The sequence below is a fragment of the Fundulus heteroclitus genome, chromosome 14, assembly GCF_011125445.2.
Source record: "Fundulus heteroclitus isolate FHET01 chromosome 14, MU-UCD_Fhet_4.1, whole genome shotgun sequence".
In the NCBI taxonomy this organism is placed as follows: Eukaryota; Metazoa; Chordata; class Actinopteri; order Cyprinodontiformes; family Fundulidae; genus Fundulus; species Fundulus heteroclitus.
Window position 1 is genome coordinate 5,020,621 of NC_046374.1, and position 23,576 is coordinate 5,044,196.

The following is a 23,576-nucleotide window of genomic DNA, read 5'->3' on the forward strand; positions in this document are numbered from 1 at the left end:
AATCAAAGCTTCACTGTTAGTTTAACTCATAATAATTAAATATTGATCTGCGCAGATTTGGTTTGTGTGATCTGGAGTTTCTGCACTGATTTCGCAAACCTTGGAGAGCTTCTGTTGCTTGCCCACACAAACAATACCAGAACAGAATAAAAATAAATAAAAACAATAATTTAATAACCTGTTTACATTTATACAAGTAAAGCCAGCAGGTCAAACAGACCAGTGCTAACGACAAAGAGGACTCCGCACATGACCTCCTGGAAGGGCTTTGTACCGTTAAGTGGCTGACGTAGCAACATCGCCCTCTGCTGCTCCCAGGCAAAACAGCATGCATTAAAAAAAAAGGTCAGTGCTGTGCAACAGGCACCGTTTCAGCTTTTTGCCCGTCACATTATTCAGTGGCAAACATCGCTTCACATCCAACTTCCACACGTAATGAACTTGCATCTGCCTCCTAGCTAAAAATCACATTCATAGTTCAGTCTCTGGAAACTCGGGATAAAACCTCGGAGCTCCTCTGGAGGCACAAATAGTTTTAGTGGTTGAGAGCCGACCTATAGAACCCCAGACTGCAGGAATCAAGGAGTAATGGAGCTACGTCCCACCAGTCTGTAGTGTAGAGTCTGTAGTGTTCCCATTGTTAGATGTGCAGACATTGACCTAAAGCTGCATTATGGGATATTTTGGCACTGTGATGTAAATCACTTTAAGAGATGCTGCTGGTAGTGACTTCACCCAGCTGCAGGAGAGAGGAACATGTCCAACTCTCATCCTGCTTTAACTTCACATATTAACCTGATGTGCAAACATCTTTTCATTACTTTAACATGCAAATTACAGCAAAGATACAGAGTTTTCATAGGCTCTAGGTATACTAGATAAATACTATATTAGATGGTACTTTCATACAGTGGATGGCTGTTACACGGTTGTGGGGCTGTTGTTTTTAATTTACCAACAAGAATAGGTCCCTGTAAGTCACAAACAGCATAACTCCCTTCTTTAAAATAAGGTCAATGTTTTAATGTTTTTCTGCAGGGGAAAATGAGTGCATAGTCGACCTGTCAAGTCAGAAGAAAAACTGGGACCTTTTTCACAATGTTCAGGATGCAGCTGCAACAATCTGCTCAATCAATAAGTACTTGACAAATTTGTTTGGCCCGATGTGTAAAACGTGCTAAAAGAAATACAACTTTTATTGCAGCAGCATAATCTCCCACATAAAATGTAGCAAATTTAACCCTTTAAATTCAGCTGGTAGAAAACTCCCTTGTTAATAATTGTCCTTAACAAAAATCACAGACGGCACAGTTATTGGCCTTTTTAAATAAATGCAACTAAAACTTTTAATTTATCCATCCCTGAGAGATGAGAGTGTCTAACAACTTCTGATTTGTAAGCCAGGACTTTGTTTCCTTGGGGTATGAATATGATGTGACACATAGGTGCCTTGCTTTTAGCCACCAGTCGCCAGGCTGGCTGAGGAGCCATATTTATCTCATCACCACACAGTGAGCAGGATGGCGATGGAGGTAAAAACTTCTCCAAAGCGCCCCGTTAGAGAACTGCTGCACACAGTGGCTTCTGGGAGTCACCATGTCTCTATAGCAACCATTAGATGCATCTAGAGACCAACTGGTTGGACAGGAAAGGCTTTTTTTCTGGCATTACTCTCAAACAGAAACTTGTAGAGTTTGCTGAACTCTCCTGGGACTTTAACCAGAACGGTGAGCTTTGGTCCGATGATGCTAGGATAGACCTTTTCATGAACAAACAGTCCAGCTGGATCTGCTGGGAAACCAAAGATAAATGTGGAAATCTGCCACAGGCAAGCTGTTAAGCATGGTGGAGCACCTGTGAGGCTCTGGGTCTGTTTGTATTCCAAAAGCCCTGGGATCCTTGCTAGTGCATGCCATCATAAGCTATTTGAAATAATAGAACATTTAAAATAGAAAAAACCCAGTAGAGTCAACCTAAAGAAAGAAAATCGGTTGTTATTTCAACTGGACAAAGATCAAAAACCTAACCACCAGAAATGGTCCAGCACACACAAAATCAACCTTCTTCCATGGGTACATCAGCACCTAGACCTAAATCCTCTGACAGGAAGAGGGTATGCAACTCTGAAGCATCTCTTCATTCTGTCCTGGGACATTAGGGGCTGTACAAAGTACTACCAGCAGGGATACAACCTGCTGCTTTTTCTGCTGAAAACATAAATAAAAAGATGCTCAAGTATGATCAAATTAAAAGTTGGAGTTTTCTAAAATGATCCAATTCAGATTATACTACTGCAATAAAAGAGGCATTTATTCTAATGGCTTTCCACATTTCTTCCAGAGGTGCAACTAATTGATCCTCGTCTGGGTATTTGTTCCAAGTCGTTTAGGTGGACGGGTAAATGTAGTGGCTCAGCAGTGGGTTTTATCACTATTGCACCAAAGAAAAGGAAACGACCTTAAGTCTAGCCCTGCTTTCAAATAGAATTCAAATAAACATCTAAGACACTTTTGCCTCTCATAAGGCAGAATAATAATGATAAAAAAAAAAAAAAAATCAGGGCTCCAGTGGGACCTCTACCTGGACCTCAGCTGTTTTAATAACCATCCTAACAGAAATGAAGCGCATGTAGACTTGCTGATGGACGCAGACATATTAGCTGAACATAAACTATACTCCAACCATCCGTAAAAGCCGCTATGCTTTTACACGCTATGGTTCTACCGTTCTCAGCCAGAGCCACACTCTGTGCCACCAAGCAGCTCCGTTTCAGACACACCTCCCACCTCTCCAAACATGCTGTGCTTTCCACAATCAAAGCTATATCAGGTTAAGGCATCTCCCCGTCCGTCCGTCCTCTCTCATACCATCAGTCTGTGTTTCTTTATGCCTCCACAGTCCAGCCTGGCAGCTGAGAGCCTCGGCCGCCTGCTCTACAGTCCCAGTGTGTCCTCAACACACTGTTCACATTGTTTCAACCACAGCTGGGCGCTTTCGTAGAGCGGCTCACGCTCGGGGTCTGGAAGGGGCCTGTGCAGCTGCTTTAGGTGAGCAGATAGCAGTAGACGACGTAGAGAAGCGCCATGACGGAACAGTAAAAGAACAGGAAGTCTGCCGACAGCAGCGAGGAGGAGGAGGAGGAGGAGGAGGACGGCGAAGACGCAGGCGACGCGGGGTGAGAGCGGCGCTCCTCCTCGGGCTCCGCGGCCAGCAAGGCCGTCACACAGCGCAGCACAGCAGGCAGCTTGCACAGACGCACATCAGAACACACACATATCTCAGGCTGGACACACACACGGGAGGAAGAACATGGTTAGAACCAGGACAAAACAACGGTGCACACTGAAGAAAGCAGTCAGGGGAGGACTGACGGGAACGTCTGAAAATGCGTTCGGTGTCAGTCCAAACCTGAGAACGTACACGCATACGGTGACAGTTTGGCTGTCAGCACATACATCCTCCTCTCTGACTCTGACTCTGTTTCAGGAACATAAAATCCCAGATCAGGACTGGCTTTTTACCTCAGGGACTCCCAGCTTGCGACAGGCAGTGATGAAGTTTTCAACGTTAAGTCGAGACTTTGCTGAGCTCAGCTTTGGCTGAAAAGAAAACAGAACATCTAATGTCAGAGACATGATCACACGTCTGAAAGCTTCCAGTCTCTTTAGAAGAGTTTCAGTGTGATGTGCGATTTTCCATGGAAGCAATAAAACGCTGATCAGGGCTCCATTCTGCTCCACTCACCACTGCAGGGGAGGGAATGTGGATGATTGACACAGAGCGCGGTCGGATCTGGTTGACCAGCTGGCAGAGGACGGTCCCGTTGGACAGAGCCTCACCCAGGTCCTCTGGCAGAGTGGATCTTCAGTCGAGACTCCAAAATCTGAGGACAGAGTTAGGCTCCATGTTCACATTACAGCAGGATTAGTGGAAAAGGAACCATTTAATTCCTTATACAGGACTGAGGTAGAAAGGTCCACCAGGCCTGGGCCAGTTTCCACTATAAATGTGCACCAAGGTTTAGGAAGGATTCCAAACGTGCTCCTCCCTTCCCAGGACCTTTTACTGAGGAGCCAGAGAACGGGTCAGAGCAATGAAAACGTTCTGCAGCTGGAGCAGACATGGTGAACGTCCATCCCCCACCTGTTGCTGCACACTGCCGGTTGATCCTACGTTGGTCTTTACTTCCAATAAATTGAACACGATGGCCTGACTAATTAACATGAGCTTGTTTTAATTAGTTTTTTGTAGTTAAATGAAATTTTGCTAAGGACCGTCAGAATGTGTACATCTGTTGACTTTATGAGTTTTAGTTTCAGCTCTTTACTTGTGACTGAATCTGAATTTTATTCTTAAATTTTAAATGATCCATTTTAAAAGAAACTGACTGGTGAATAATGAAACTAGCATCCTAACATTAACCCATGTTTGTTATGTTATGATAATTTAATTTTTTTACATATTTACTTTGCATTTTTAAGACAAGCACAAGCAGACAAAATAAAACCGAGGACAACAAACGCACCAGCTACCAGCCTAAAGAGAACTGTCTGCAACCTGTAACAACAGTAGGAGGTCCGATGATGCAGTGGACCCCTCATCATCCCAGATATTTCCTGGGTACCACGTTTGCTCCATTATAATGATTTTATTGGTTGGGCTGTCAGTAGGATGAGTTTCTTTGCCATCACCAAGATGCACAGCCATCTGGACTGACGTGACTCTGAGGAGTCAAATAATCCCAGAACGTGGTTCTGGAGTGATGTTATCATCTAGAAAACATTTGAACATCTCCAGTCCAGAATTCAGTCAACACTGAGGAAAACCAAAATAAGCTAGCCAGAGACCCCTGAGTGGAATGCCACTTGTCCCGCACAGAGCATCCAGAGGGGAAGGTGCACTTCAGTTCTACTTTAGAGCAACGCACACTATGCCTGACTTTGAATTCTACAAGTTGGTACCGGGTACTGTCAGAGCAGAACTAGACTCGTGAAATTGCTTCATCCCAAAGACATCTGGGACCCCTGAGCCCAGGTCTCATGACCCGGCTGGTCATGTTGGGGATGAACTGAAACGCTGAAAAGGTTATTAAAAGTAGAAACTAAACATTTGGAATCTGGAGAAGATTGTAAATGTTGACAAAGAGCATGGAGAAGAGGACTTAGATTCAAATAGGTGGAAATTTCCCCAGGTGTAGCGCGTGCTACATTATTGTAAAATTCATGGGAAATGAACGTCAGTGTAGAAGACTGAAAAGCAGAAATGGCTTTCTTCCTCCAAACACCTATCCTGGTGTCCTGGTCTAAATGTGCGACTGTGGCGAATGGGACTGGATATCAGGGACTCTAGAAACCTTTCTGATCTGACTGAGAGGGGGCAGACAATCTTTCAGGGTAAAACGGAGGTTGGGTAGCTTATCTGCTGCCAACGGGCCAGAATGGGGGACATTCATGCTGTCAGAAACCTCCATCTGTGGGCTTAGTGGGGGTCACCTGAAGCAGCACTGGAGGAACCTCTGTTTCCAGTAAGTGGAGCTCTCACGTCAGCAGGCCAGTAACAATGTTTTAAAACTGGGACACACTCCTTTCTTGGCTGGTTTGTAGAGATGAATCATTCTGTGGGGTTTGTAACCTCAGATAGACGTATGATGAAGTCAAGCTTTTTGAACAAGGTAGAAATGCAGGTAGAAATGAAGGTGCATTTGGAAAAAAAAAAAAAATACACCAGCTTTGGCAGACACTCCATCTTTGGAGCATTCAGTCATCCAAACCTAGAAAAAAGCAGAACCTTCAAGCTATCAATACAAGCCCTCAATTCTCTACAGCTTTCACAAAGTGTGACAAAGTGTGATTAAAATCACCTCTGACCCATCTCCTTCGAAACATGTAAGCAGCTGTGTTCAGGGAGAAGACGACTACACTGCGCTGGTTAAAAACAAGGTTAACGCTTGCGTATTTTCTGCGTGAGACTGTAAATGTTTGGGTTTGAGATGTGCTACGTCTGCTCTGGTCAGCCGTCATAACGGAGTGTGAGAAGGATAGAGGCAGATTCAGAGAGGGACCGGAGCTGGAGAGCAGACAGGCTGGCAGGCTGCGGTCTAGCCAGGGGTGTGATTACTTTGTCTCTGCTCTGGTTCTCAGTAAAAGGCTGGAACTTGATGGAATCACCGTTTCCTCCTTCAATAAGTAACTGGGGAATTCAGTCTCCTTATTTCCCACAGCATTTGGCGAGCCAGCCCAGATTCTCCACTTTGACTGATGGAACCCAGGGAGATCCAAGACAGGAGTGGCTTGGCAAACAAGAAAGTCAGGGCTGAGAAAAATTTGACATTATACACATAAGTGACTAGATATTAAAGTCAAAAGAAAGAGAGAAGGGTTGAAGAGCATCAAAGTTGTTTGAGTTTTTTATCAGGAGAAATGATCTAATGAAAAAGAAATACAGGCCTTAAAGTGACCTTTGTTTTTTGCTATGTAACTGAATATGTGCCTAACAGTAAAAGTGTTTAGGAAGTCTTGTGTTAGAGTGGCCACTAGTGGCAAATGTCTGCATTTCCCACTTTATTCTATAGTCAGATAAACTAAACAGTTTATATGTTGTAGGAGAGCATAGATGGAAACCTATGGCTCATCCAGACAGGGTAAGAAGGGGGGGGGGGGGGGGTCGGCATGGTTACATGACTCTCCATTCCAACTCCTAAATGTTTGGGTCCCACCGCCCGGCGCTCCAAAGCTAAATGGAAAGCAATGGAGACAAAGGATCACCTCGACAAGCTCCACACTCTGGGAATGCTGATTTAGATTTGTGTCCATGTATAAGTATGGTGGATGTGGGTGGGCCTACAGTATCCTAAGGGCCCGTTTTATCATGTTGGATGCTTTGTGGACATCCAATGAGAGGATGCTCCAACAGCAGGATCTGTATATAAAGCATCAACAATTTTACACACATTGCAGAAAGAATGTGTGGCTGTTTGGTCAGGATGAGTTATAGCAGCTACATGCTTCGCTAATCTGGACGTCAACACTTTCATGATAACTGAGATCATAGTTCAACAGAGAAATCGGCACCCAAGTTCCTGGGGTCTGTTTCATCCTTGCCTTTTTATTTCTGAGTCAGAAATCGTTCTTAGCAGCAGGGGGTCCCAGGATGCCCTGTAAAGTCCAGTAAAACTACAGATCGAACCCATCCACCCTGTCAGTTAAAGAAAATTCTGAATCTCAACTCCCTACACTGCAAAAACAGATCTAAAAAGATGTAAAATGTTGTTAAAGTTAATGTATTTGTCCTTGATTTGAGCAGGTAAATAAGATGATCTGCCAATGGAATGAGTATTTTGACCCCTAAAATAAGATAATTAGACATCCTGCACTTGAAATAAGATGGAGATGAATTGTTCCTATTTTAAATGCAACAATCTTATTCCACTGGCAAATCATCTTATTTACCTGCTCAAATCAAGGACAAACCTTCTTGCTGCAAGGCAACAGTGCTACCCACTGCACCACTGTGCAGCCCCATATTATTTTGGAAAATACGTTTTTTGAGGTCATTGGACTTGTCCCCCAAATTAAAGGCCTAATGAGATCCTTGAGGTGTCAGACAGAGAACAGTGCACTCCATCTATGACAGCAGGCTTCTCTAGTTTCTCAGTGGGCATCAGCTTGGTTATAAGGCTGACAGTCTGCTGCTTGTTGTTGACGTCAGGAGTATGTTTCCAAATCTGGCAGGGGGATCGTAGCATTTTATTCTTGCATCATGGTCGCTGAGCTAGCTGCAACTTGCAGCTATAAAGTTGATGGGAGTCAAGCTCCACCCCTCACTTCAGATCAACTTTAATGAAACAATAACCAGACAGGCCCAGAAAATCGTCTCAGACCACGCTCACATTCTTCATTCAGAGCATCAGTTTCCTCCTTCAGGTGGACGTCTTACAGTCCCCGCTTGTAGACTGAACCGCTATAACAATTCATTTGTTCCGCTTTCTATTGAAGCAATAAACAGCATCATACAGAAAAATGTGGAAGTAGGCAATGTTCTCTACAACTGTAAACTAAACTGACATGCTTCTTTTATGGATTTATTTTAGAAGGGTTGTTTTGTTTCTTTTTTTTGTGAATGTAATGTTACGGCCATGGTTTGGACTGTGCAGCAACCAGAGTCTGTCCTCATGACAAATTTCCTTTGGGACAATAAAGTTTATCATCATCAACTTTCATGCTCTGCAGCAGGCTGTCAGGTTGCAGCCAGGCTCTGTGTGTGTGTGTGCCTGCTGCATGGCAAGGAGGCCCTGAAACTTTGCTCCAATCTGGCAAACTGAGCCATAAAGGATTGTAATGACATGTTTTCAGCTTCTGCTTGTAGGTTGGACTGAAGTGGAGCAGACAATAGTCAGAGTCCAAGCCCTGCGTGAGGGATGGCACTCTATGATAAATGAAGTGGAGCAATATTGGGTAGCATCAGGAATGGGGACATCCCCATCACAGTGTTCATGCTGTGAGAATCTCATGTTGGCCCGGCTTGTACGCACAGCCATGATGAAATCTACAACAAGCCATCTGTGTGCGACGAACACATTCCAAAACAGTAGAACTGGTACTACCTTGCGAAGTTCAGTGATGTCTCTTCTCTCCTCTTTCGGCGAACGCAGAGTGGTGCGAGATTCACTCCTGCCAGAATCACCCAGAGTGAAGCTGGCCCCTGTCAAGGTGAAGCAAGCTGAGTTTACTGAGGCTGCAGCAGGGAGCGCAGCTGGAACGTGTGTGTGTGTGTGTGTGTGTGTGTGTGTGTGTGTGTGTGTGTGTGTGTGTTTACCTGCGGGTTTGACGTTGCTCCGTGACGAGGTGCGAAACAGGAAACTGTTGGGCCTCTGAGCCTGACCGGGAGGAGATGACGCCTTCGGAGAGGACGGCACATCTGTTGCAAACACTTAGGTCAGTATTACACAAGTGTTTGTCAGCATTTCAAGACTATCACTTGATCTGTTACACATTTTCTACACTCGGTTTAAGGGCTGAATAGTGACATTTGTTCTTCTCTTACTTTTGTTTTCATTTAGATCTTTAAAAACGTCTCGATATGCCCCGGTTAAACACCATGTCCTCTGTAAGCAGCTCTAGAAACTTGACACGTTTTCTTTTAAACTGTGGCACCTGTTGACGGTGCTACATCGGACGCTATGTAAATGCCACAAACCTTCAGATTCTATACGGATATTAGAGAACGTTGAATCCATCAGCCTGAATAAACATCTGTTCAGCTAATATAGGTTTTAGTAGACCAAGCCCTGACATCAAGGAGCAGTGTGATTCTGTCAATATTTGTGCCGGGTCAGAGTCACCACTGGTACCATGAAGAGATAACCTGGACCCTACTGAGGTTGCACAGGCAGTCCAGCTCCACCAGGATGCCTCATCAAAACGTGCCGTAGCCAAAAGTCTCCAGACCTGGAGGAGATCCCAGGAGGATGAAGGGAGTGATATCACCGACTGTCCTTGCTCCTCTGACCTAAATCTAATAGATCTGTGGGACGTCATGTTTAGGTCCATCTGATGCCATAAGGTTGCACCAGCCAGGATCTGGCAGGAGATACACATCATTCATGTCATAAGGAGCATGAGCTGACGGCATCAGGCATGCGTAAAGCCTGCGGGGGCCAAACTACCGAGGACCATTAGGAGCTGCTGCACTGTTCTTCAGCTTCACTTTATCTGTGACTTTGGTTTACGCCCTCTGTGGGTTGATCACTTTTATTAAATGATGTGGCATCCTTCTATAAATTGAGATCTGACGTGTTTTCAAAAAGCTCCTTTAATGTTTGTTTTTTTGAGCCGTGTAGTTTAAGCTGTTGGGAGCTGAAATGTGTTGAGTCCGGTGGCTGGTTAAGAAAGAAAAAAAAAAAAAAAACCCTCTGCATTATCACTGCTACGTGGCACTTAACTGTTCTCTGACTAATCACAGTCTTCATGTTAGTAAAACATCAGGGGGGGTTTTAAACCTGATGCCTTAACGCGGATATGCACAGTAAGCATATTCTAGATTAGATAAAAACGAGTTGCAGTTGTTTTCCATTTGAACCGACAAAAAGCTAGAGGGTAACTCAGTTCAACTTTCAAATATGTTTTTCAGCCACTCGTTTTTGCCCCCAGGTATCTTTTCTTACAAATATCTGACCAGACCTATGATGAGCTTTGTTTGTGAGTGGTTTTCACCACGCATCACTAATCTTCATTCAGCTAAATGAAGATTACTTTATTACAAACTTCAGCTCCTGAGCGGAGAAATGAATCACTGCTACCTGGAGCTAGGCTAGACTGGCCGTTACACACATTATTGATGATGTACATCCGTTTCCTCCCCTTAAACGTAATCGTAGCAGATGCCCTAACAAACAAACTGATAACAGAGTGTTTTAGCTGCATTTTTCTTTTCATAGTGAATGGAGGCCTGCAGCAGGAAGTTTTACAGGAAGCAGGAAAATACAGCAGAATTGAGCAGAGGGACAAAGCTGCACCAAAATATGTTCTGTCATGTCTAACTTTGCTCTCTGAACAACATTAACATTAATATAGTTAGAATACCAGGCAGTGCTTTAAAGAGGCCACAATAAAACCATAACCCTAATGAGCTCATTTTCCATCAGACTCATTTGGCTTTCTGACAGCTAGAACAGGTTTGTGTAAGGAAGGAGAACTGAGTTCAGAAGTATAGCTTGTGATCTATGAAGATGAAATGATTCAGTTCTAACCTTTGTCAGCTCAGGACTAGTTTGTGTTACGAGTGAACTTCTAGAACACTGCCTATACTCGAAACCCGAGATGCCAGAAGCTGCAATAACATGCTTCCAAAAAGAGCAGGCACCATTTGTTGCTTTACATGAAGATGAAGAAAAGATTGTTAAAGCTTGTTGTATTAATGTGTTATAGCTGCATCCTCCGTGTCCTCAGTGTGTGGAGCTAAAGCAGCAGACACATTTATCCTGATCGACCTGCTCCCACTACAGGTGGAACCACTGAACCTATAGTGTCTTTGAGTCCTACAGCTAAAAAGTAGTCGTGAGGAATCTGCTGTCAGGTTCCTTCACATCCAGCAGGCGCTGGTCACTGGAACCCAGCCGTACCTGTTCTGCTGCTGGAGCGCTGCAGGAGGACCGAGGGTGACACTGTGCTCATCTGCTCAGCACTCTAAAAGCACAAACATAGAAAGGGTTCAGTAGTATCAGAGCAACAGCTATTTTATTCTCCTCAACCTCCTGGTCTCTCCTTACTAGGAACCATGGTACTTACCGCACATCTCTGACGCAGGCCAGAGTGGGTGTTTCCATTCTCTGGTGAGCCGCCACTAGAGGGAGACATACACCGAACTTAATTCTAAGTAAAAAAACAAATTCCCACCCCCTCCTGCTTTCTACCATCTTATTTTGACAGGAACTGAAGAACTACCGGGAGTAGAACTAACTACCACCGCAGCGCTGCTCAGCTCCTTTGCTGTTCAGAATCAACCCACCATGAGCTGCTTCCTGTCTGTGGTGCTGAGGCCACATGACTTCCAGATTTAGCGGATGACTTCAGCAAACTGCAAAACAAAGAGTTTTGCATTGAGCGTGCACAGATAAATGGGAGCAGTGGAGACAGAGCAAAAAAAGCTGCAGACGGCGACTGCAAAGCCAGGAATACTGCAGCACAGCTACATGTGCTGCAGGGTGTGCTGCATGTTTGGCCTCATTTCTTTATCTGCTCTAACAACATTCTGGGCTGCATCAAAACCTTTCAGTCCCACAGTTTCTACATTGTTAATGAGCTAAAGAGTGCCTACCTGGCCTTCTCCCTCTGCTGATGTAGCCGTTCTCTCTCCTGCCAGATGAACAGGGTGCCGGGCCTCTTCCGCTCCTCCAGAGTGGGGCTGGAGGGCGACATGGGGGACGATGACACCGAAGAATAAGAGTTGCCCTCAATTTGGGGACTGGATCTGGGTGTGAGAAGATGAAGAGGAGAGGAGAGGGGCGCTCATTTGGCTCAGGTCCTACTAACAGAAAGCTCCAGTCACAGCGCTCCCGTCTTCTTTTAGTCAAACCGTTTCTGGGGTCGAATTTTCAGGTCTAATCGGTGTAATCCTGTGGAAAATCTACACCCCTGCTTTTAAAATCAACCATTCCCACTTAATTGCAGCTCTTTTTACAGTTTGTTGATGAAGACAGAAGTTATTGTTTCCCCTGTGTAATAACCAGCTGGTATATACTGTACAGTACCGGGTGAAAGTACTCAAACCCAGTGAGCTTTTCCTTGCTTTGTCACTACAAACTACAAATATATTTTGGTTAATACTTTGACTAGGCCATTCTAACACATGGGTATGCTTTGATCTAAACCAATCCATAATGTCCCTGGCTGTATGCTCAGGGTGGTTGTCCTGCTGGAGGGTGAACCTCCCCCAGTCTCAGGACTTCTGCAGCCTTAAACAGGTTATCCTAGATTTAGCTCCATCTTCCCATCAACTCTGACCAGCTTCCTAGTCCCTGCTGAAGAAAAGCTTCTCCACAGCATGATGCTGCCACCACAGAGACCCTGTGTTCTGTCTTGTGAACGTTCATGTCATTTACACAAAACATTTTACATCTAGGCCAGATAGCCTTCTTCTACATGCACAGCAGTAGATCTTGACAGCTCTGCCGGTAACAATTGGCCTCTTGGCTGCTTCTCTGATCAACGCTCCCCCAGCCTGTCAGTTCAGGTGGACGTTCATGTCCTGGAAGGTCTACAGGTGTTCAGATGATGGATTGAACAGAGCTCTGGGAGATGTTCAAAGCTTGGGAGATTATTGTAGAACCTAACCCTGCTTTAAACCTCTCCACAACATTCTCCAAGACCTGTCTGCTGGGTTCCTTGGTCTTCATGATGCTGTTTGTTCTCTAACAAACCCCTGAGGCCAGAATCAGACCAGCTGCAGTTATTCTCAGGTTTAATTACACACAGGTAGACTATTTACTGGTTATGTAACTTCTGTAGGTACACTGAATTTCTTTAGGCCAATCAGAGTAAAGGGACTGAATAAGAATGCTCACCTAACTTTTTAGACTTGTCTTTGTAAAAAATATTGAATACTTATATGTGATTTTCCTTCCATTTCACAATTTTGCACAACTTAGTGATAGTCAACATCAAATCCTTATATAACGCATTGAGGTTAGTAATTATGTAAAATGTAAAAAAGTCTAAGAGTGTTAATACCTTTGTAAGGCACAATGTCCTTAAACCACATGATTTGAAACAAGACATTAGTGCCTTTTTTGGTAAAAATGAGAAAGGTGAACTTTGACCTCCCCAATAACAACCTGAACTCCAAGCTGACCTACTTCTCCATGTGTTCTCATCACAAATACTTTCATAGGTCAAGATTAAACCTTTTATTCACCGTCATGATTTCAGACCAGCAGACTCTGGGTTACCTCCAAAAACTACAGCCTTGTTCCACAGTGGAAGCCAGTTCAGAAATGCTTGGAACGTCTGTTCCAGGCTCCGTCGTCCTATTTTTAGAAGTCCCAGAGGAAGTGTTGGAGGCCAAAATGTGGAACATCCGTTAGTTCAAGCTGCAGGATGCTTAGCTCGTCCTCGCTCAGCAGGAGCACAGTGACAGCCCGCTGACCCAGTCTGAATAGTGGACAGGGAGCCATCAGGAAGCTCAGCATAGGTGGGATTCAGCTAATTAAAGTCAAACATTTAAGGCACTAAAAGCCTGGCAGCGTGGGTCTTATTCATGAGGTGCCGACAGGTTTGTGAGGAGACTGAGCATCATCACAGCTAAATGAATGGATCTGACGTCTTTGACATACAGGGCTGAAGGAAGAATCAGGATTTAAACACCAGATGGAATCACTGCCATGTAATGTCTCCGTTAGCTGACAGAAACCTCTGCTTCTCTTGGCTCCAAAACTAAACTACCAAACTCTATTTCATCCAAAAGACTTCACAGTGTCCCATTTTCTCAGTGGATTATATTTACAACTAATTCAGGTTCATTTTTTTAAGCAGTTAGGTCTGATGGTAGAACGGGATGCAGAATGCGTCCAGATCTGTACAGGTGCTTCCATGGGGTTTTCTGGAGGCCGTTTGCCACCTTTTTCCCCTATTTTTTTTCCCCATTCACATTTAGACACCTGCATCTAAATGTGATATTAAAAACACAACCATTTTGCTACTCTGTGCATTTTTACTGTATCCTGCTTATACAGCAGACAGGATGGTTGACAGAGGAATCAAGTGATTTGCAGCTTCATCAGCTAGCTGAGCGTAGCTGTTCTTTTACAACATGTGACGACACGTCTGCAGGTCAGTCAGGCTGCAAGAGAGCGAGCGAGAGCGACCCTTTCAGCACATTAGAGGAAAGCTGGATGTATCACAGCAAATGAGCCATCAACCCATCTGTTGTGGGACATGCTGGATATGGAAACATATTTGAAAATCTCAGGTTAAAGTAAAGAACTACATTTTCTCAGGAATAAACACAGGGACTGGTGTTCAGGGTTAAACATGGTTTAAAATGTCAGCTCCATACTCATTGTTTCAATAGTATAAGCCAAATTTTACAGTGACTGCTCCCTCACACACAGCCGGCAGAAGTGACCTCGCCTCTTAAAAAAATAATGGATGACACTTGCAGCAGGTTGGCTTGACAGAAATAGTTTTATGGCTCTTAAATCTCTTTATATTAAAGCTCCAAAACAAGAAGCTCCCAGCTCTGCTTGGAGCTGGGTAAAATCCACATTGACGAGTCAAAGCTCCAAAAACCAGAACTTAGAAATGGACCACATTACTCTGATCAGTGCCTCTGTCGGCTGCTGTGTTTCTTGTCTGCAGCGCATTCAGGGTAAGTCAATATGCTGACACCTCTCCCTGTTGTTAGCCAGGCTTGAAATGTGGGAATGGTAAATATAAGACAGCGTCTCATTAAATGTTGATTAAGCAAATGACGGCTCTGGTGCTTCGAACACTGGATTGTAATGAAGCACTTCTTAAGGGTTCAGGATGTAATAGAAACTTTTTTTTATCTAGTTGACAGACCATGAAGTAAAGAAGTGTGATGAGAAGTTCAGAATGAGTCTTCCCAGCTATCTACATGTCTGCTGAAGGAGTCCGTGAAACAAGCAAACCACACAGAAACGGTGAAAAAACCCGTCTTCCTGTTATGGGCCCAGTGTGTAGCCAGTTATTTGGTTTTAACATCATTTTTCCTCCTCCTACTACAACGCACCCTTCCATGAAATAAATGAACTAATATCCAGCAGATAGGGCAAACACGGCTACATCTTTGATAGGAGCTTTGAAATATATATTTCTCTTTTAGGATTATAACACATCCAAACTGATTTATGTCAACTTTGTAATTACTATTGTAACATGTTCAATTACAACTATTGTAATTCAACATGTAAAAATAACCAATTGGCAGCAAAAAAATTGAGCAAATTCCTTAGTAGAAGTAGTAGTTGTGCATGATTATGAGATTATCCCTTTTTATATATCTAACAATATTTTCCTAACCTTTTAGGAAACTCAGAAAAAGCGCAATAGAGATGTTTCCTTTCAGGCCCGTCACTCGGTACAACACATGTAGAATGGGATGAAATGCCCTCGCATGTCCTGGTCTATAATTAAGCCTTTAGGCAAATAATGTGTGGCTAAAGATGTTGGGCCCCATCTCACCCAAATATAGATCATAATCACTGTTATTCTTCAGTTCTCCTCCTCTTCGCCTCCCTGAGAACACCTGTCACACAGACCAACTAGTTGTTGCTAGTCTTTCCACAGGATTAGAGTTAGCTCAATTTCGGCCTGCTGACTAGGGGGTCTTACAGCAAAGCAAATGAAACTGCCCCAAGCAGGGGCTTCAGCTTCTCACTTGATGAGAAGGACCAGGATAAGGCATGGCGTTTCTGCCTGGGTATTGTCCGTGCAACGACAACACTGACTGAGCCTGAGGCATGTGCTTCTGTCACCAGTTTCAATGCTTTACCTTTGACTGGTAGGTAAAACTTGAAAATGTGTTGGGGGCGCAAATGTCTGGCAGCAAGCCTCTCTGGTCTTTGTGTGGAGAGATCAGGCTGGGTTTGGAAGGTGCAGAGAAAGCTGGTCCCCTCCTACAACCATAGTGCAAACGGTCCCACAACACTTCCATCTCAGTTAAGAGACTGCAGATTTCCACGGCTCAGGCTTAAAAAGAGTGCCAGCCACCACAGTCTGGGACCTAAACTGTGACGATGCTTTAGATGTATCAAGCCATGTGTCTGGCTGAGCTTGGTGCCAACTCTCCTCCAGAGAGTCCACTCATGGCTCTCTTAACCACGTTACACATACACTCTGTGGCTCCTGCTGGCTGAGCAACCATGGTTGCACAGTGACACATGGCTGCAGATACTGGATCCACAAATGTCTGCAGATGGACTCGACGGCATTCAGGCAAAGTTTGAGCAAAGGCGAAGCAGACAGAACAGAAGCGCAGCATAATCCCCAGGACTGATGTGAGACCCACATCTGCCATAGGCAAGAGGGACACGTGTTCCCACCGTCAGCAACAAGCAAAGGTGGTTTTGTTGTTCCAAAAAGAGGGAGTGGCCTGCGTTAAAATCTGGACTGAAGGATGTTTGACAGAGGCTCTACAGAGGATGTATATATGTCTCATTCTACATGCACTGTAGAGGGTGAATCATGTCAAAGGGAACATGATGTTATACAGATAACCAACCCTTGTTTGCCACCATGTATGAACCTGGGTTCTGTGAACGGTGGTGCTGAACTCAGGAATAACGGTGACAGCGATGTATATATATATATGGGTTGGGTGCAGCCCAACATTATTCCTCACTTAAAGGTATGATTAGAGGTGAGTTCAGCTTGGACCTGCGAGGGCGTGACATCCCACACTATGCGTGCTGTACCACATTCCTCTCTTTAGAGAAAGACTAGCTTTATGTGTATTATCACATTTGTGTATGTCCAAAAAGGTGGGAGTTTCCACATTTAAGGATCAGGAAAACCCTTCAGTATTGACGTATAGCTGCTGCTCATTGGTCAGAGGTGATCAGGGGAGACTTGGCTGAGTCTGACCCCTCACTGGCTGCTGAGCGCCACCATACAGGCTTCTGCAATGTTCAGCACTAGGAGTGTTTTGTAAAAGCCCATCAGCATGTTTTCAAAGACTCACCTGCATGTTGTTGTGTCTTGGCTTTGGGATGATGAAGATGTCTCCTGCTCCTGAAAATTCAGAGACTTTACTGAGTAAACATGACAACAGAGGAGGTTCTTTTTTTTTTTCTACAAATTTGCCTGTTCATTTTAGTCCAGCCAAGTGCAGGCTTCCTACACATTTTCAGCTTCAAATCCCAGACAAACTCAACTCCCTCGAGCTCCCAAATCTGTGTCCATTCAACTTAAAATATGACTTTACTAAAAAAAAAAAAAAAGATTTAAAAAATTGTTCTACGGCAGGTGGACTTTAGATACGTAGAGAATGAAGAACCCACAGACAAAAAGAAGGTAATGACACAAGGAAAGTGGAGTAGAAAACAAGGAAGGAGGCACGACAGATTTAGACCTTGGTATAGGCGACGACATTTTGAAATACTAATATTTGTCCATGCTCTTGTTTTCTTTTCCCATAATTTTCCACAGCGAGTAGAAACCCTGAAAGTGGATGGTAGCAGTTTATCTCCCAATGAGTGCTTCAGACTGCTGCTAAACCAGGCACTGGATGGTGGAACAGGTCCAACATGTCAAACATCAACGAATGATAAGAGTGTGTAGGAGTGTACCGAAGGAGGTATGATGAGTGGAGGAGTAGGTTGATGTACCCTGATCTTCTCTGCCTCCTCTGTCACACTGCTGATGAAGTTGACCGGCTCAGCTGCTCCATTCACTGAGAGAAGCAGAACAAATAAAGTCTAGAAGCTAACTTTCCTACAATCTTTGGTCAGCTATACATGCTACAATGTATAGGATACAAGATACAATGTTTTAGTAGGGATATTAAGTGAGAGTTTCCCCACCATTGTTGGCCTCCAGGGACCCATCCTCTTCTTCATCCTCCTCCTCAAGGTTTCTTTGGTCCCTGTTGAGCTCAGCCATCTGAAGAGAACGCTCTGAGAAGTCATCTGCTGACTGAACAGATCAGGAACCCAGAATCACTTATTTCAGCTTAATAACAAGCGCAGTTTGGAGCAATACTGTCATTCAGAAAATGACAAATCAGAACAATATCTGGTTGTCAACAAGGTTTGAAAAGGCGTCGATGCAGAGCCAGATGTTGATGTTAAAACAGTTGGTTAAACCGCCCTTGGCAGCATGAACATTCAACATGCATGTTATGTCATGCTTGTTGAATGTTTGTTCTTAATTCTCCTCCTCTTTGAATAAAATGGGTCTAATTAAAACTTTTTATATATATATATATATATATATATATATATATATATATATATATATATATATATATATATATATATATATATATATATATATAGTCAAGCTTTATGACAGACAGATCTTTTCAGTATTCCAGACATAGATATATATAATATAGCAGTTGTACCTCGTTCCCAGACCATCTTTTGCTGCCACTGTCCACGCTATTAAAACCGGAGTCCAGGCCACCAAACTGACTTGGGAACAGCTCCTGGTCAGACAGGCTGCAGGGAGAAATGGAGACGAAGCGGTAGAGCACATTAAAAGTGCACAACATGACAAGACTAAGGTGTGCTCACACAGCTTCTCTGATAGTCGTTAAAAAGGAGAACAAGACATGCTATTTCTCTTTCAGAGCAACATTGCGTCACTCTCTCTGTCTCAGTCAGAGTTCCTCCCTTCCTTCGCTCTTATCTCTGTCCAAGGTTCTTTAGTTTCTGCTCCATAATTTCAGCTTCAGGAAGCAGCTAAAAGTGATTCATCCAACTTTGCAAATATTTTAATCAACTCTACTTCTGCTGAATTTTTCCAACTCTCTCAACTCATCTATTGAGGTACTTCTATGTCACTGACTCTACTCACCTTCTTTCTAGTTCAGCTTAACACACATATTCCACATCTAATTTCTGTGATCCATGATGTGCAAACCCCCCAACGTTTCTATTTGACTTTTGCTGTCCTTAGTCTGATGTGAGTGCTTTAAGTTTTAAAAGCTGTTTCACAAACCGTTTTCCAGTTTGTTGGACGTAAGCTGGTACGGTTTGTCTCAGAAAAAGAGATCAGGAATCTCTGGCCTGTTTATGATGCTCAGAGATTCCTGAGGTTAGCCTAGCTTAGCATTAAGCTGAAGGCAGCTGGCTTCTTGCAAAGGTAGGACTAATGTGCTAAAGTTGTACACATAGAGCTCAGTATCCACTGAAAACATATGTGCAGCATCTGTAGCTTCAGCATGTGCTGCCAACTCTAACTGGTGAGAAGAGCTGTTGGCTCTCAAGGTAGCAAGGAGACTGGACATAGTTTGATTTTTAAATTAGAGCTAGTTCTTTGTTTCATGATTGTAGGCTTGTTGAGGTAAAAGGTTACATGGAAACTGAAATACTAGCTGGGATTTCAAGGACACTAAATGATAAATGAAGGATAAATATGGGAAGAAATGTCTTGATGTCCAAGTTTTTGCTGTCACAAAGCTGTGTCAACTGTCTAGATCACCATAGTAACAGGGGTCCTTGCAAATGTCTTCACAGCTCTATTATTTTACATAACTACCTTAAAGCGCTTTTTAAAAAGATTTAGTGTCACTAGTAGCAGCTTGACAGGAAGAAGGTCAGAAAGAGGGGGAGGACATGCAGGAAATGACCCAGGGTCGGGAATGGAGCCCAGGACAGCTGCATCATACATTCATCCCAAACTCTTCCTATAATACGGATGTAGACGACTTGAGACTGGGGTGGAGGTTCACCTTCCAGCCACCCTAAATATCCAGCCAGAACTGTGACGGAAAGCTTTAGATCAAAGCCTATTAATGTGTCCTGCTCAAAATCCAGACCCAAACCCAGCAGTGAATCTGTGGCAAGACTTGAAAACAGATGTTCACCGATGCTCTCCATCCAAACTGACAGAGCTTAAACTATTCTGCAAGGAAAAACGTGCAAAACCTTCAGTTTCTAGATGTAGTACCAGAGAAATATCTCAGTGGACTAACTGTAGCAAAACACGGTTCTACAAAATTCTGAATCGGCGATATCAGATTCAAACACATTTCACACACTGCAGAGTTTGATCTGTAAAACCACAGGTCTTGTTGGTTCCCATCCTTAACCATGTTCCAGACACACAAAATCCTAATAAAAATCTATGAAGGTTTTAGTTGTAATATGACACAATGTGAAAAAGTGTGAATCCTAAGCAGATGGGCTTAACTATAAAGCTAAACAAAATGAATTCTAAGTTTAGTTTTAAGTCACAATCTCTTCCCCTGTTGGAAAATGTTATTTTATTTCACCCTCACCAGCTTTTAAATCCCGTCGGCCTCAGGCTCAGGTGCTTCTCCAGCTCCTCGTGGCCTTTACACGCCTCCATGTTCAGGTACTTGAAGATGTGATATTTGCCTTTGGAGCAGATCTGTGCAGGCGGCATTTGCAAAGGATTGCTGTCCAGTGAGATGGTCTGCAGATGTCTGAGGTGACGGTAACACAGAGGCACGTGGGAAATTCGGTTGCAGGACACATCGAGTCGGACGAGTGGAAGTTCGGATATTTCTAGATGAGATTCAGAGAAGGAACATTTCAGTTGGGTGTCAGGATCTTTATTCGTCTTTCTCTTTCAGTACTTCAGATGCAGGATTAGGTTCCATCTTGGCACTAAATCTAAAACCTGAGATCATCATCTGTTAGTGAATCATTTGTTCCGCTTGAGTCACCTCAGCAACTTCATACTGCTGTAAGTTGGTCCAGCTTACTGTAAAAACACATCTCCTTTTTATCCTTGCAGGACCTTAACTGCACACGGCCCATTAGAACTTCATTAAATTTGAAGTAGATCAACAGAACCTTCATTTCAAAGTGCAGTAAGCTACTGACATGCAGTATAATCACCAAGTTGTGGAGAGAGGGTCTCAATCAAGAAACACGCCCCTGCTTCAAAATGAACACAGCTTAAAATTTGAAATGCATTTCTAAATGCTTCCTGGAGAGAAGTTTTATGGTCAGACGAGACAACATGGACTGACCCGTTTGGCCGCACAGACGAGAGGTCTGTTAAGATCCATGTACAGACCTTCAGCATCACGCTCTCTCAACCCGTTATGGGGTTTGTCTTGTGGCTAGTTGTTTGTGTGTGTGTGTGTGTGTGTGTGTGTGTGTGTGTGTGTGTGTCTACCTTCAGGCAAAGTGGTGAGCTGGTTCCTCCTCAGGTTTAAGTCTCTCAGACTCTCCAGTTGACCCAGTTCTGCTGGTAAACTCTGCAGCTCGTTACAGCTGACATCCTGAGAGGGAAACGATACAGAAGCATCACAACAAATCAAAACGTCATTAACAACTCAATTTGTTTCAGTAATTCAAATCAAAATGCTCGATTGTTACATAAGACCAATGGCTGATTATACTACATACAGAAATATTCTGTTCCAGCCATTTTATGGCCAATAAAATCACTGGGAAAATTGCTGACTTGGCAGGTGTCCACTAAACGCTCACCAAAACGCTACGTAACAAAGCCACATGGATAAAGAAGCTAGCTGACCACTGGATCCAATTCAGGTACCTGCCCACACTGCCAAATTTACCGACACCATCTTTAAAGGCCGTGATATTACTGTACCTGATTGGCTAGCAAACTGGCCTGAGCTGAAGCTCACAGAGAATCTATGGGCGGTTAACACTGAAGATGAGCCAACGGCTGCCATCAAAGTCCACATTTCTGTAATAAAGCTTTTTTTTTTTTGTCTCATGTGACTTAGGTTTTCTGAGAAACTGAATCTTGTGTTTTACATCACTGTGTAGGAATTTACCTGCATTTAATTACTGAAAGAAATTCAATAAAATCAGCATATTAATGATAATATGTGTGATCAAAATGTGGCTGTGATCAATCACTAAAACATAGAAAACTTAGAAAAAATAGGCCACCAGCTTTAAGGACCCGTCATTCACATGCAGATCATCTGATCTTTACGTGAGAATCAGTAGGAGTGAGCAGGAGGCGGCGATGCTAAAAACCCGTGAGTCGTACCAGCTGTCGGAGGTGTGTGAGTGAGTAGATGGATGAGGGCAGTGAAGACAGCTTGTTGTTGCTGACGATAAGCACTCGCAGGAGGGGAAGCTGAAACACGGACGCAGGCAAACTGGACAGGAGATTCCGACTGTGGAGACAAGCACACACATGAAAACCTGCGGCCAAAGAGTGATTTCACCCAAGAGATATCCTCGCCTGGGCCCTGGAAGCAGGGAGATTACATTTCAAAGGTCAAGCTAATCATTTAAACATGTTTGCTTTAGGAAAATTAAAAAAAAATTAACAAAAACATTGTGAAATGTGGCAACATCTGAGTTACTTTAGGAGTTTTTCCTCATGGAGCTCGAGCTAAAAGGCAGCTACTTTAGAAGCTGGATATTTCTGTCATACAGCCTAGTTGAGCTGACTTATGCTGCCTGTATTACAGCCATCTGGAGGGGGGTTTTAGTCTCCTAGCAACAGTAAAATCATAGTGTGGAGGAGTGAGAACTCTCACTGAAGTTGGGTGGTGTACCAAACATTGGAAAACACTCTCAATTTACTGGCACTATAAACAATAAACGAAACTCTAAGGAAATCTTCCTATTTTGGAGCTTCTCCAGAAAGCCTGAAATTGTTGGGTAAAACAGAATGTTTAGATTAAACTAGAAACGTGTGAGAATGGTTTAAGTTGAAATTTGGCTTATCATATCTTAGTTTGATGCAGTCTCTTGCAGTACAGGTTCAAGTCTAGTCATCCACGTCTTCCATTTAAACTACTAAAGAACAACTTTGTTTTCCCCAAACTAACTGATGCAGTGTACAGTTTTGCTGCAGCCTGGGATGAGTACATACAGCTCATCATTGCTACTTCAGTTTTGTCCTAGTAAGGCCCTGATTAAACAACAAAGATCCATTTTAAAAAAAAGCATTTTCTTTCTGTTCTGTGAACGCATTTACCTGACAACGTTCTAATTCCAATCTCCGTTCACACGGAAACAGTAGGGATGTGAAAACTGTGTAATTGCCTTGACCCACCACTAGTCTGCTATGTTCTTTGAAACTCAATGTGGATGCGTACAAACAGTTCTGCCTGAAAAGCCGCCACAATAAACGTCTCCAGGCAGCCATAATCTCCAGGCAGCCAATAAACTACAGGCAGCCATTATCTTGTGAGCATTAATTGCTATAGATTTATGTCATATTGTGCGTGATCCAGGGATTCCCTAAAAGAAAATTAAAATTTTTCCTGTTCACACAACAACAGAGACCAGAACTAGTTCAAATCATTACACTCTGGAACCCGTTTTCAAATTGGGTCGTCGTCAGCAAAAACATCTACTGTCGTCACTTCATCTAAACGTTGTGTAAGTAAGGCCTGAGTAAACTGTTGGTTAGGAAAAAAAAAAAAAA

The 23,576-nt window shown here is 43.5% G+C and overlaps 1 protein-coding gene across 1 annotated transcript in view; it reads right to left on the reverse strand.

Moving 5' to 3' along the window:
* Nucleotides 1-2,709: 2,709 nt before the first annotated feature.
* lrch4 (leucine-rich repeats and calponin homology (CH) domain containing 4) overlaps nucleotides 2,710-23,576 on the reverse strand; it is a 59,988-nt gene continuing 39,121 nt past the window's right edge. Inside the window, 17 exon segments of the mRNA XM_036146114.1 lie at nucleotides 2,710-3,283; nucleotides 3,522-3,599; nucleotides 3,745-3,858; nucleotides 3,860-3,883; nucleotides 8,603-8,700; nucleotides 8,815-8,916; nucleotides 11,120-11,183; nucleotides 11,286-11,340; nucleotides 11,506-11,574; nucleotides 11,815-11,967; nucleotides 17,197-17,246; nucleotides 17,843-17,907; nucleotides 18,038-18,149; nucleotides 18,580-18,676; nucleotides 20,461-20,710; nucleotides 21,330-21,435; nucleotides 22,182-22,311. Coding sequence (XP_036002007.1) covers nucleotides 3,044-3,283; nucleotides 3,522-3,599; nucleotides 3,745-3,858; nucleotides 3,860-3,883; nucleotides 8,603-8,700; nucleotides 8,815-8,916; nucleotides 11,120-11,183; nucleotides 11,286-11,340; nucleotides 11,506-11,574; nucleotides 11,815-11,967; nucleotides 17,197-17,246; nucleotides 17,843-17,907; nucleotides 18,038-18,149; nucleotides 18,580-18,676; nucleotides 20,461-20,710; nucleotides 21,330-21,435; nucleotides 22,182-22,311 — 1,807 coding nt within the window. The 3' untranslated portion in view covers nucleotides 2,710-3,043.